We start from the raw sequence: 13,854 nt of genomic DNA on the forward strand, positions 1-13,854 counted from the left end.
TTAACTAATTGCCTAGCGATAAAGAACATGTGGATTTGTCAAGTCTTAGAAAATAAGTTTCTACAAGGCTACAATGACAATTCAATTTTTACAGAACCAAGGTTCCTAGCTGGTACAGCTGGATGCTTACAAACTCAGTTGGCTGAGAGGCCACAATACTAGGCCACTGAACTCACTTTTGTGCCAGGCTAGATCTATTGTGCCAACAATGAGTTTTGTTTGGGTTTTGTTTGGTGGTGGGTTTTTTCCCCCCCAAACAAAATAAAATTAAAATGGCAGCATGTAGCAAAAAAAGATTTAGTGGGTTTGAAGACCTGATTTTATATAATCAATACTCAGCCATATTGGCTAACTGTAATGGCATTCAGAGAATAGAACTGTGCTGCTTTGCTTTCCCACAAAACAGTATGTAAAGGCTCATGAGCAGAGAAAACAAAATAATCTAAGTGTCTTACGTTCACACTCCAAAACAAGAACAATAAAATTAGAGCTCATTTCCTTTGACAAAATTAAACGACTACAGCCATCCTGTCACAAAATAATATAGCTGATGTTAGGCAATGGTTATCTTATTTGATGAATTCATTTTACATTTAAATTTGTCTAGAGTTGACTTAACACATTAGACAAGTTTGGATTTTTCTTTAAACTTTTTCAATTCTTTATTGGCTAGACAGACTTCCCTATGAGTCTATACTTAGTTCTCTCATACTTCTCATTACTTTCTGGGTTAATATCTACATGTATAAAACTTACTCAACCTAGTCTGTCAGCCATCAACAACTAGAAAAGCCAGCAAAATCCTCCTACACCAAGCCATTAGTAGTTAATAGAAAGATCTGAGATAAGCATGTATTTTAGTTCCTTTCCATGTTCTACAAAGAGGTAAAAAATGTGTTGAAACTCATTAGGAAGAGCCTTAATTTTTTGCAAGAGTAGAAGAAAAAGGAATGCTTATTGTAGGAAGTATTTTGTTCTCGCAGAGAAAAATAAAAACCCAAGGGGAAAAAAAAAAAAAAACTTCAGTGATGACTATTTCAAAAGTCTGCATTGGCAGTTTCTTAAAGAAGTTTTAAACCTAGAACAGACACTTTGTTGATAAACTATGTAGAGAATAGAAATATTGCAACTGTTGGAGAGAACTTAAAATTCAAGGAATATTGGATGGGAAACCAGAGGAAGGATTTGAAGAGCATAAGTTATTTAACAACAGGCAAGGAACTTCAGCAACTATGTTTCATGTAGCTGGAAATAAAGAATGACTGAAATACCACAAAAACAGTAAAAGAAGAGTATAAGAGTTTAAGTAAGATTCTGAATGAAACTGTTTTTTTTTTTCCTTCTGATAAATTGCCTTGCAATAAAGGTTGACCTTATCAAAGTAACTCAAGTAAGTGAGTTATACCAACAGTACACCTTGAAACCACTTCTTTGTAAACTGCAACAGATGCTTTGGTATGTTAGCTTTAGTGTACTAAGTACATTAGAGATTTTAAAGTACCCTGGCTTATTGATGATGCTCCCTTTACCTTATTATCTGAAAGAGCCTGAGGTACCTTGTTACAGTGACACTCAGCAAGTCACTAGGTCAAATCTGAACTTGCCAGAGGCAAAATACAGAGACTCTTAAGTCTCTCCATACATAAAATACCTCATATCTGGTCACATTTCATTAAATATCCAAAACACATCATGCCTATGCATAACAGATAGGGCGCGGACTTGGGTTTCAGGGGTTTTTTTGTACATATGGAAGAACTGTAGTAAGTGATCTGAAACCTGAGAATCCTAAGGAATATTTTTATTAACAACTGTAAGCTTTTTTTTCTTGTGACATTTCAACATCTGCATCTCTTCCCTGATTTTTTTTTTTAAAAAAAACCCAAGGTATTCATTCTCACTAATTGTCCCTCATTTTAAGCACGATTATGCAAACAGGGTATAAGCGTTCAAAGAACCACCTCAATTCAACACAGGCAACATTCTAGTGCTTTCTCATCAGCACCAAAAGAAAAGCACAATAAACATCAAACTTTGAAAAATAAATCAGTGGGAAAGGTGGATACTGCCACCATGTGGTATAAAAAGAACAAAATTACAAGTTTTTATATTAAAGAAGGGTCAATGTGTGAAGAAAATTGTTTCTAGCACAACTTCATTGTTATCTACTATCCCGTTAAATTGCTGCAGATCAGTCAAATCTCAGAAGGCTGAAATCTTCCTGTAGAATTTTATTAAATCAGAGCATATTAAATGTACAATGAAGTAAAATGCTTATGTAAATCAAAGTTAAGGATTAATCTCAGTTATTACCAGAGATGATGATACATATGCTGAAGCATATAAATGCACAAATTTTATTGACTACTTTTTCTAATTCAATCAAAAAGAGAAGTGAAAATACTATGAATTTCACAAGATAATCCTGTATAATTACTATCTCTCTACACCTCATTATTTCATCAGTAAATTTCAAGGGGGGGAAAAAAAAAAAGTGGTAACTAAAGAATAACTTCAGAAGCAGTAAAGTGACAGTGTCATTGAAGTCCCTGCCAGCCATGACTTGAATAAATATACTCTGGGTAGCTGAAACTGTCTTATCACAACTCCAGATTTATGTGGAACTAAGCTAAAATACAAGTCTTCCTAGCTGTAAACATACTAAGAATACTATAAACATTCATAAATACCTTAAAACATTATCCTTATACTGTTTCAACTCCTTTACTCTTTGAAAATAAAAACTTAACATATTTAAATAATTTGTTTCTCTATGTCTGGCATCTATATCTTATCTAAAATCAAATTATCTTTTTCTTTAGTATAGAAATAAATAGTAAAAATTAACATATAAAAAGTTGAAAAGCAAAACAGACAAGATGCAACTTCAAAGAATTCTTAAAGAATGCATTTTTATATCATTAAAACAAAAGGTGAAGCAAATTACTACCAAGACATCACTGTGTCAAAAACCGTACACTGAACCATCACCGTGCCTTCAACTACTGCCAGATGTATCTCTGTCTCAGCTTCCCCACCTTCGACCTTGCCCTCAGAAAGGACAATGTAGCTGGTAAGAGTCTATCCTGAACAGCCTCAAGAGCAAATCTTGCAGGGTAGCCATAATGTAACATTAGCTGTTTTACAAGAAGATACATAGCACGTTTCCCCTCTTCTTCCCTGGCCCCTCCTCCCCCTAGTAATTTTTAGACAGCAAAAAAGCTTTTTTGTCTTATATATGAATAATGATTTGGAGAATGAGTTATTTGCAATATATATATATATACACACACACACCCCCATTGAGAGAATTAAGGTACACAGACCTCTGTCAGACACTTCAGTTGGGATTTGTACCCACTTAGTTCTTCTGTTAGGCTCTCCTTTTTCATCTGTAGATCACTTAGCTCTTTTCTTAAGGAATGGACTACTTCATAAAATCGGATCTAGAAGAACAAGATATTTATTTAAAATTGAGAATAGCAAAATTACCATCACAAAACTACAATCCCAAAACCAAGTCAGCAATAATTCACCAAATGATTTCTAGTGCATACCAGGAACCTGGTTGGGGGAGGGAATGTTAAAGCAAAGACAGTCTTTCTTTAGCCTTCGACAGCAACAGTTAGGAAATAATCAATTTGTGTTTGGCACCGAATAAAAAAAAGGGGAATAAAGGTAAAGATATACATTTCTGTTCAACTAAGGCAGCTCCCAGTCAGGCTGCCTGATTAAAAAAATACAGCCGCTAATGGACCATATGGTCCCACCTTTTACTTGTGCCAACTCTAAAGCCTACTTGATTAACAGTGTAGAAAGAAGAAAAAAAAAAGCCTATTTAGCAATAAACCAACTTAACTTGCTAATTTCCCCCAAGCCAATATAAATTTTTATGGAGTGTTCAGAAATGGAGAGAGATTAGGGTTTTTTTCTGCCAGTTCAGTGTGCTGAATATGCACCAAGAAAAAAAATGCAAGAGCAAGCATAGGAAGCAGGAACAGCACATAACCAGAAAGAACCATGACCTGACACACCACACACGCACCCTTTCAGTAGTAACATGTTGCTGCATGGGTTCAGCTGCACCATGCAACTAAGCGTCTGAAAAACTCTACTCTGCTAAATTAGCTCTGAAAAAAAGCCTTGTAAAAGGATTAAAAAAAAAACAACAAAAAAACCCAAAACCTGTAACACATGCTCCTCTCTCTTCTCCCACTCCAGTCATAGGTGTAGTCTCAGATCCATAAAACTTTTCCAGAACATTTCTACTGAACAAGAAAAAATACTAGAAAATACAGTAGTAAAACTGCAAAGTCGGTAGCAAAAAGCAAAAAGGAACAAAACAAAGAAGAAAGAGGTTTTATGATACACACCCACACACACGTACACAGAGATTATTACTCCCAGATTAACTTGATACCTTAAAATGTTCATTTTGGGGGATGAAAAGAAGAGAATAGATAATTAAGCACTATTTTCATGCAAAAGCTACTTCATATCCTCACCATTAACGCTTTGTTTGATATATGATTAAGGAAGAAATACACACAAGAAAGCACAGATAAAGTAAGCACTACACTTCCATGCAGAAGGACGACAGATCTCTGTTTTGCTACCCATAAACAGCAGAAGACAAAGAAAAGTTCCAGGCATATTCCATGTAATTGACAGCATACAATTCTAAAAAACACAGAAGCCACAGAAATTTGCAATGTAAACATAAGATGTAGTTTGCTTTATACAATAAAGCAAGCGTGCAACATGACTGGGAAAAAAAAAGCAGAAAAGTGAAATTTTCTAAAAAGTGGTGGGGTTTTTTGCTTTTTGTTTTCAAGTTTTTCTAAATACTGTGCATGTTGAAAGTTACAGTTGTTTGAATTTGTTGTACTCAACAAGAGAGCTCCACTTTTCATCCTCACCTTTAGATGCAAAACAAACATATGCTAAAGTAGGACACATACTATAAATTTAATTTTTATTGCAAAAAAAAAAAAATTGCAAGCTTTCCCAAAGTATAGTTGCTATCTAATTTTTTTTTAAGATGGTAACAAAGGATTCTCAATTCATTATGTCTAAGTTTACAGAAAAAATGAACAAAATTAAGGATTAGATTGTTTAAAACTAGAATTCAATTAAAAACAAAATAAGGTACGATAATTTTTATTCATGTTCTGAAAACTCCAAATGACAAATTCAACCATCAGCTGCTGCAGTTAAAACTATAAATTGTCTTTCTACTCTGAGAAGTGAACTAACTGCATATTATTGCCTTATTTTACTGTTTCGTTTCTATTTTATTCTTGCAGTATTCTATTCCTTCAATATTTAAGGAGTTTTTTCATGTCCATCTGTGAAGTCACATTGCTTCTAATGGGTTTGCATGAAATCAGTGAACTTAGTTTTGCAGGTTCTTTCTAACTTCTGAACTACAACAGTCTTCAACTACTTCCTTAGGAAAAAAACAAAACAAAACACTAGAAATGTACATGCAAAGCAGTGAGTAAGTACAGTTTAAGTCTCTTAACTTCAGCTTTCACTGACTACAGTTTTCACCTAGATGAATTCTTTCAGAACTTGTCTGATTACATCTGAAACTGAGCAACTGAATTTCAATCAAACCCTCTTTTTCCTAGAAAAAGTGATTACAAAATTTAAAAATTATTTTCCTCTAAAAATAACCTTGATTGTCACCAATTGGTAACAATTTAAAGCATTGTGGTTATTTTTTTTTTAAATACATCTAGCTTTTCCCCTTAAGTTCCTGGTTTTTTACTCAGATTTCCCTAGGAAACATAACTTCTGTCATCATGCCACATTTACTTCCCAAACCATAACCACCCTAAAACAGATTACTCAGAATCGAACCAAGATAACATGGAATACAGGTATCAAGGATAAACACATCTGCACTGCCCTCCCATGAAAAGATCAATCCATGGTAATAACAAAGTGCAAATGAATGCAGCAGATGAGGGGAAAATTGTAGCAGAAGTTCAACTCTTACTGTTATTTAGCTTGCTTGATGACCAATAAACATTCACGTAACTCAGCAGTCAAAGCACACATTGCCTCTTGCCAAGTCACTATAGCAGAAACAAAAATTACTGTAATGACATTTAAGAAACACTTGCATATCTTAAAAACCCCAAATTTATATAGATGTGCTGTAAGGAAAAAGTTACCGCTTTCTAGGCGATTTTTAAAAAACTCTTAGCATGTGCCCACCACTTTTTATGGAAAACTAGAGTTAAACTAAAAATGGGTGAGTGCAAAGGAAGAGAAAGGCTTCTGTTAAATCAAGTTATGTGAAAGTAGTTGCATCAGTTAATTGCTGCCTTAAACAAAGAGCAAGTGAGCTGTAGCTAGCAAAATGATGCAGCTGAAAGAGATGGCAATTAAAATTGGACCAAACAGAATTCACAGATATAATTTTTAAATAGCTTGTTTTTTTCCTTTGGGGTTCAGAAGCAAAACATAGGTTTTACTTCTTTTACTAGCTTACTCAAAATTGAACAACTGAGACATACTCAAAGACTGACTTATTTAAATAAAGAAAAAGGTAAGTGAAAAACATTTTACAGGACAGTATACAAGAGGCTAACTTTGCCAAACATGTTAAGTGATTCAGCTGCCAAGCACCAGTTCAACAACCTGAAGGGCTTTAAAATTGTGCATATACTGTTTATAAAAATCATTCTTATAAATGTTAAAAGAAATAAACCAAAATTTTTATATTTAAGTGCAAAAGAAAAAAAATATGGTTTTAAAAGAAATACGCTTAAAACATCATTTTTCATTTGTCATCATTACCATTAAACATTTTACTCTAACGTGTCACTATTGCACCCCTTTGTGGAAGAAAAGTGAAAAACATCTCACATTTGCTTTAAATCTAGGTTTTTTAACTTGCAATATGTTTATATAAAAAAATCTGTATTTAAGCACTTAACTGCTTTTTGTCCAGTATACCAGATTTCAAATAAAGTCTAAGCATTGTATATACATTTACATGTATCCTGGAGAATTGTATGGCAGTATTTTATAATTGATAAATAGGAGAAAGAGACTTTGGAAATTTCTTGCTCAAATCTTCTCTAATCAGAACTCTGTCTCACAAAGAGACTTTTACCCTACTATCAGTAGATTATACTATTAGTCTGCACATAGATTTGGAGCCAGAGATTTCATCTGCCTGAGAAATACAGAATTCATCCTTAGGTAAGCAAAGCTGAAAATATCATCAGAAAAAATTACTTTTTCCATTCAATATCCTTTTCCTAGCCTTCAGGAGCCAAACAGATGCATAGACAGGATATGCAAAACTATTCTGTAGCCTCCCAGCATCTGTATCAGCTGAATAACTCAAAGTAATGATAAACAATCACAGACCTTAACCGATACCCTCAGATTTACACTGATCCTGCTGCCAAAAGAAGTTGGGAAAAGAAGCAGAAAACAGCATCGTACTACAGTATATCTTTAGAATGTCTTTAACTGGGAAAAAAAAAAAATTGGCTAAAGGAGTTCTTCAAAAGAAGAAAGTGACATATGTGTAAAGAGGAAAGGGGCTTCACCGAACACATATGTAGTGGAGTTTGAGTCACTGACAAAAGTAGCATTTACTGGTTGAATCTAAGAGGAAAAGAAAGGTAGACTAGGTGTAGAAGACAGGTGTTACCTCTTTCCCTTCACATATTTTAGAGCCTCTTTCTACTCACAAGTACAGGCTAAGCATTCGATTTGTGCTGTGACAGCTTAATGCAGCTGGCAAGGTTACTAACTCCTGGGATCTGTCCTGCCTAGCTACGCCATCTTTTGTACTGACTGTCAATCAACTCCTGAAGTCCCAGAGCTTCCTGCACACTAATTTCAAGAAAGTTGACGTGGATTTCAGTTTGTGTTAAAAATCTGCTTTGTCCACCGTGGTGGTGCAGGAATCAACAAAAAACCTTCAAATAGAGGTTTTGCCCTCTATAGAGGGCAGTGGGTACAGTAGACAGCTAGGAGGTAATAACCTAATCCACCCCAAGCTAAATGTTCTTGTTTATCACTCAGAGCCTTAAGATTTTCCTAGTACTTTCAAAAGTCCAAGTTTTAGAAGTTTTGAAAAAGATGTTCCCAAGAATTTCTCCCTTTAGATAAGGATGACAAATTTTACTTCCCTGCACATACCTAGAGTAAAGTATACCATGATTTTCACCCAGCAAGAGAACTCATTCACACAGCATTTATACCTCAACAAGGGCACTAAACTTTTAAACATTATCTTATTTACAGCTTCCTTAATAACTAGCTCTATAAATAAGTACAATGCTAATACTTTGATGAACTAAGGTTTACATGTCTAAATCCTCTTCATTCTCAGAAGTGAGCCAGGATACTCTTTACATGTCTGTGAAGGCACTGTCTTTTTATTGCAAGCAGAGTACCACCCCTGCTTCTCCATCCACCCATAAGTCATAATTAACAAAATTCTTAAATCAAGAAAATGAGTCTTAAAGTATACTTTAAAGTATAATTTATCTCCCGCACTTAGTCAGATAGGAAAGGGCCAGATGGAAAGTATGAGGGAATGGTAAGGGATGTTTGCAAGAGCCATCTCAACTTGCGGTTCTGGCAAGATGAGTTTCAAATTCCCATTTTCAGACTGCTATATCTCATATCATCAATGTGTGTCCATCATTTGATTTTAATGCCCTATTTGCTTCACCATCTTAAAATACAACAGCAGTTCTACTCTCTTTAAGACATCAGAGTCTCAGATTAAAAGGTTCTGTTCTTTACTGGAATCCAGTCAAAATGAACTGATACAGAAGCACATACGCCTTTGAAGGTCTTTCTACTTGGGGAAGAACAAGAATTCTAGGAGTATAGATTGGCTTCTACTACATGCACATTCCTTTAATTCGAAATAAAAGCAATTTACAGCTTGTGGTGGGTTGACCCTGGCCAGCAGCCAAGCACGCATATAGGTTGACCCTGGCCAGCAGCCAAGCACGCATATAGCTGCTCGCTCACTCCCTGCCTCCAATGGGAGCAGGACAGAGGAGAGAGTGGGAAGAACAAAAGCAAGAAAATTCATGTATTGAGTTTTCTCAACAGTGAAGGAAAGGAATGAAGGAGAGATGAATTTAAAAACAATAGCAAGCCATGCAGACAATCACTCACCTCCTTCCACAAGCAGACTGATCTCTACTAACTCTCTGAACAATAACCACGTTGGCAGCCAGTGCCTCCCCTGCCCCCTTCCCTCCTCTACCTCCAGTTTATATTGCTGAGCATGACATTAGGTGGTATGGAATATTCCTTTGGACAATTTGGGTCAGCTGTCCAGCTGTGTCCCCTCTCAATCTCATGTCCACCCCTAGCTTGCTCACTGAGGACAAGGGGAGGCAGAGTGGGGAAAAGAGTAAGCCTTGATGCCGCACAAGCACTGTCCAGCAATAGCGAAAACACTGGTGTGTTGCCAACGCTGTTTTAGCCTCAAATCCAAAGCACAGCAAGATTCAGGCTGCTATGAAGAAAGTTAACTCCATTCCAGCCAGACCCAGGACACAGCTATATTTTAAACCAATACAAAACACAGTACTCACAGAAACATATTCAGGGATAGAAAGCTGATCTTCAGGAAGAGACTTTAGCTTCTCATAGCATTCATCTGTTAATTCCAAATCTCGCAAGCTACGACGGATATCTCCAGCCCTCTCCCTTAACTGATGATTCGTTTCCTCCAGTTGCTTCTGTCTCAATAAAATAGTTTCCATTTCTTGTTTCATCAGAGCCTGATGTTTTCTTTAAGATTGATTTGAAAACAGAAGACATTAAGAAGGGAGTAATACAAATGATGAACCTTCACAATACCCTGGCAAGGGAGTGAGTTATGCTCATTTTGTAGAAGGGAAAATTTACAGAGAGATTAGGTAATTAGCACAGGAGTGTATACCACCATGGTTACACAATCATATCAGACATTATACATAAAAAGCCAGGAACTTCATAGTCATTGACAATACAAAGCTGAATCTGAGAAGTAACAGTTCATCTCCACATATGCTGACTTGAATTTATAAGTTAGCCTTAATAAACCAATTAAAAGGTTAAAAACATGAAAAAGCAGAATATATTTCCACACAAAACCCAAGGCATTAGTAAATCATCAAATAAAGCAATAGTAATTTCAATTTGTGTCACGCCAAGTTACAGCACATACATGCTTACGGCCTACTCCACACACAACCCTTCATTTTCTACCCAGTGTAACACACAAAAAAACCCTCACCACTACACTTAAACAAGCAATTTTACTTCCAGCCTTAAAACACTGTCATCACTATTATCACTAATGACAAGGTACATCAAGAGAAACTGCCTGTCACTTAGAGATATTTCAAAGTGCTTTCTTTATTTTATTTAATCAAAGGCGACTGACCTACTTTTTTGGAAGTTTTAGCTGTAACTCTGGAAAACATATTAAAATTAAATAATTCTTCAAAATGCAATAATTCCTAAATTATTTAAAAAGTAATATTAAAAATACTAGCTCTGCTAGTACTACAGGGCAATGCCTCTCCTGCTTGTTTCAAAAAGACAAAAGAAAATCCTAGGTCAGCCAAGCAGTCACACAAGGACATATTCTGCACATAACGTACGATTCTGTTAAACGGGGATGAAAACTGAGGTAATAGACAAGAAAAATAATTTAAAAGACTGGGGAAAGGAAAGTAGTTCAACTTTTTTATGCCCATTAATACCATTTTGCACATTAGTACTTTTTTGCTGAGCACTCCTCAGACACCTCTAGTATGGCCAACATAAAAATATTCTACACCAGTGCAAATAAGCATACAGAATGAGACACGTTTTCCTGACAGTCAGCGGCTCTTAGTTGAAAGACTTTGCTGTAACTAATCTCAGGTGTGGCTTCACATCCCTAAATCTGCTCCAGGCTTACTAAAGAATATGACTTTGAATTAGTCACATCCTGTAAGTTGGTGCATCCTCAACTAAGATGAGAATATTAGGACTGTGAAGGAACAGCATTACTTATTACAGGTGTTAAAACATTTAATTGACAGAGTAATTTGGAAGAGCCTGCCTGCCAGTCTATTTTCAGCTATTGTTTAATTCAAAATGTTTCAGAAAAACAAGGGAAAAACTAAGTTTCTGCATCATTAACTGAAAGCATTTCTGACCAATAAGCAATCCTAACCAGAAGTGCTAAACATTATTCCCTTACCTTTCCCAAGCCATCCAGGCTGCAGTTATTAAAAATTACACTTTAAATTGACGGAAAATCTGCTGTTCTACCTACTCCTTTTGCTCTTTACTGGTTCCAAGAACATTCTTATTCCAAACTCCTATTAAATTTTAAATCCAGGTAACAATAAAGCCAAACCCACAAACTTCAGCAAGTGAGAGCTTATTTCAAATTTATTTATATGTAAATTGAATATGTAAATTCCATTTTTAGAATGGAAATACTAATATAATCTGCAAAAGAAATCCTACTCCTGTAATTCATAATCATCACTTTCCATTAACTGTCCATGAATTAATTTGAATTCAGATTAATAAGTTATTAAAGATGAAGGTTTTTTTGTTTTACTTCCATCATACCTAGCATCTTCTTGCTGTAATGCCAGCTGACTATCCAGTCGTAAAGACAACAGCTGCTTTTGATGGATTGCATCATTAAGCTTCTCTTCCAGCTCTTCAATCTAAATACAAAGAATATAAATATAAAATTAAGAAAAGAAGTTACTTTGGTAATTTTTTAAAACATATTTGACAGAAAGAACAACTTCAAAGAAAAAAGTAGAGAGCCCAATGCGCTAGGAAGTACAATAATGATTGTGTAACAAGACCTCTAAATATGCTAAGGCTTCATAAAATACAGTATGGATTTTGCCTCAATGAACTAGAAATAAAAAAGATTTAGTTCTACAATTAATATTTTTGGCCAAAAAATATTGACCTGTTCAGCTGATTTCAAACTAGGCTTAAACTCAGAGCAGCAAGCCAGTCAAAGCCACAGTCAGTACACAGTAGGTTGTAAATATTGACTGCATACAAACGTGGCCAAGCTTTTACACTTTTCTCAATTTCATGTATCTTAGTGGAAACTGTAGACAACAAAATCTCCTACTATTAGCATGTTATATTAGGCACATCTTCATTAATTGATCATTGAACAGCATTCAGATGACTTTCCAGTATTCCACAAGTTCAGGATAAAAGCTTTATGAAATTGCTTACATCAATGATAAAATTATTTGCCATTTCTGAAAGAATACAGGTCTTTTCCCTTTGTTTTTAGGAAAGGAAAAACTAATTTCATCCCCCTCATCCATTATTTGTAAGTATAACACGTTGGACAAAAATCAGATAAGTTTTACATAGCTTTGTTTCTTCCTTTTCCATTAAAAAAAAAAAAGCTAAGTAGGCTTCCAGTATGCAATTCACAGAAATTCTTTTCAGAATGGAAGTTTCTACCATACTCTAAAAGCACCAGAAATAAAAAAGGAATATATGACAAAAGAAGTAACATTTCTTACCTTTGTCAAATATTCTACTTTCAAGTTGTCAATCATCAAGTTTTTCTGAGATAATTCTATTTTAAGCAGCTGCAGATTATGGAGTAACTCCTTCCGTTCAATCAGCTGCTTAGTGATTCTAACAGTGCCTTCTCTTTCTTCAGAGGAAGAAACATCATCGGTTGGTATTGTGGTTTCTAAGCTAATATCTTCAGACTCCAAGGAGCTAGAAATGTTTACTCTCCTGATTTCCTTAGAGCTTTTATGTGACATTTTCTTTCATTATTTGCAAAGCTTTTTAAAGTTATACTTTGAGATGAGCCCCCCTGAAGAATCAACTGCAAGAATCAAAACAATTAAGTAAAAGGCATTATGTCATTATGAAAAACTAAACAAGAACACCAAGCAATGTTTCTCAACAACACATGAATTTTTTTATTCACCCAAGATAAACATTTTAAGAAGCTCTGAAGGGCAGTTGCGTGAGGACTCTCTTCCTAAATAATTATTAACAAGGATTTTGACTGCAATAAGCTCAATACTGGTGTGAATCAAGCTTACTTGTAAGACGTTATAGCTAAATCAAGATGTGCACCTGCCATTCACGCTGTCAGATGTGCACGCACTGAAAACTCCTGAGACGCATGGGGCATACAGAGAACATCCAATAAGGGGCATACGTAACAAGACTAGCTAGAGAAAATGGTGAAGAAATACTTTGATGCCCACCTTTATCTTCCCTAAAGAAGTAGCTCCATCGTTCTTATCAGGCTAATTCGCTAGTACTTTCCAAAAGCGAGCTACTTAACAGTCACGCATACTTTTACAACTACTTGGTACAGACCACAGCTTTTACTTAATAGATGCACAGACTAGCGCATGCTGCTCAAAGAGAAGGGGCATGCTGCACCCGGAGCCCACGCCAGCTGGGCTGCCCTGCGGCGAGGGGCGCGGAGCCCGCCGGGGACTAGCTCTCCCGGGCCGCTGCGCCTCCGCAGGGCAGCACCGCCACCCCTCCTTGCCCCACGGCAGAGGCAGCTCGGTGGAGGAGATGCTGTTGTACCCGTCGGATGCCCAGCTCCGCGGAAGGCAACGAGCAACTGCCCGACCGGTAACGGCACGCGGCGGGGCGGGGTGTGGGGGAGCGGGCCCTAGCCCGCCGATCTCCTCACACACCGCGACAGGAAGGGCCCGCGCAGCCCCAAGCACTTACCTCAGCCGGCGGCCACGGGCCCGGTGGCGCATGCGCGTCCTTCCGCCTTCCCTCAGGGCGGCTGAGGCGGGGCTGCGCGACGCCATCACCACGGCGACCGGGGGGGGG

General features: G+C 36.5%; 1 protein-coding gene across 3 annotated transcripts in view; it reads right to left on the reverse strand.

Annotated features, from left to right (window-relative positions):
- Nucleotides 1–13,814, reverse strand: part of PIBF1 (progesterone immunomodulatory binding factor 1) — a 131,421-nt gene extending 117,607 nt beyond the window's left edge. Inside the window, exons 1-5 of one of the 3 annotated variants that reach the window (XM_054833583.1) lie at nt 13,747–13,814; nt 12,555–12,871; nt 11,617–11,717; nt 9,594–9,792; nt 3,327–3,446 (exon numbers count right to left, since the gene is read on the reverse strand). In XM_054833583.1, coding sequence (XP_054689558.1) covers nt 3,327–3,446; nt 9,594–9,792; nt 11,617–11,717; nt 12,555–12,806 — 672 coding nt within the window. In that variant the 5' untranslated portion in view covers nt 12,807–12,871; nt 13,747–13,814. Of the gene's footprint in view, nt 1–3,326; nt 3,447–9,593; nt 9,793–11,616; nt 11,718–12,554; nt 12,872–13,262; nt 13,533–13,746 lie in introns of those variants that run through there. The other 2 variants (XM_054833574.1, XM_054833593.1) reach the window with 2 other exon arrangements.
- Nucleotides 13,815–13,854: the final 40 nt, after the last annotated feature.

Source organism: Grus americana, chromosome 1, assembly GCF_028858705.1.
Source record: "Grus americana isolate bGruAme1 chromosome 1, bGruAme1.mat, whole genome shotgun sequence".
NCBI lineage: Eukaryota > Metazoa > Chordata > Aves > Gruiformes > Gruidae > Grus > Grus americana.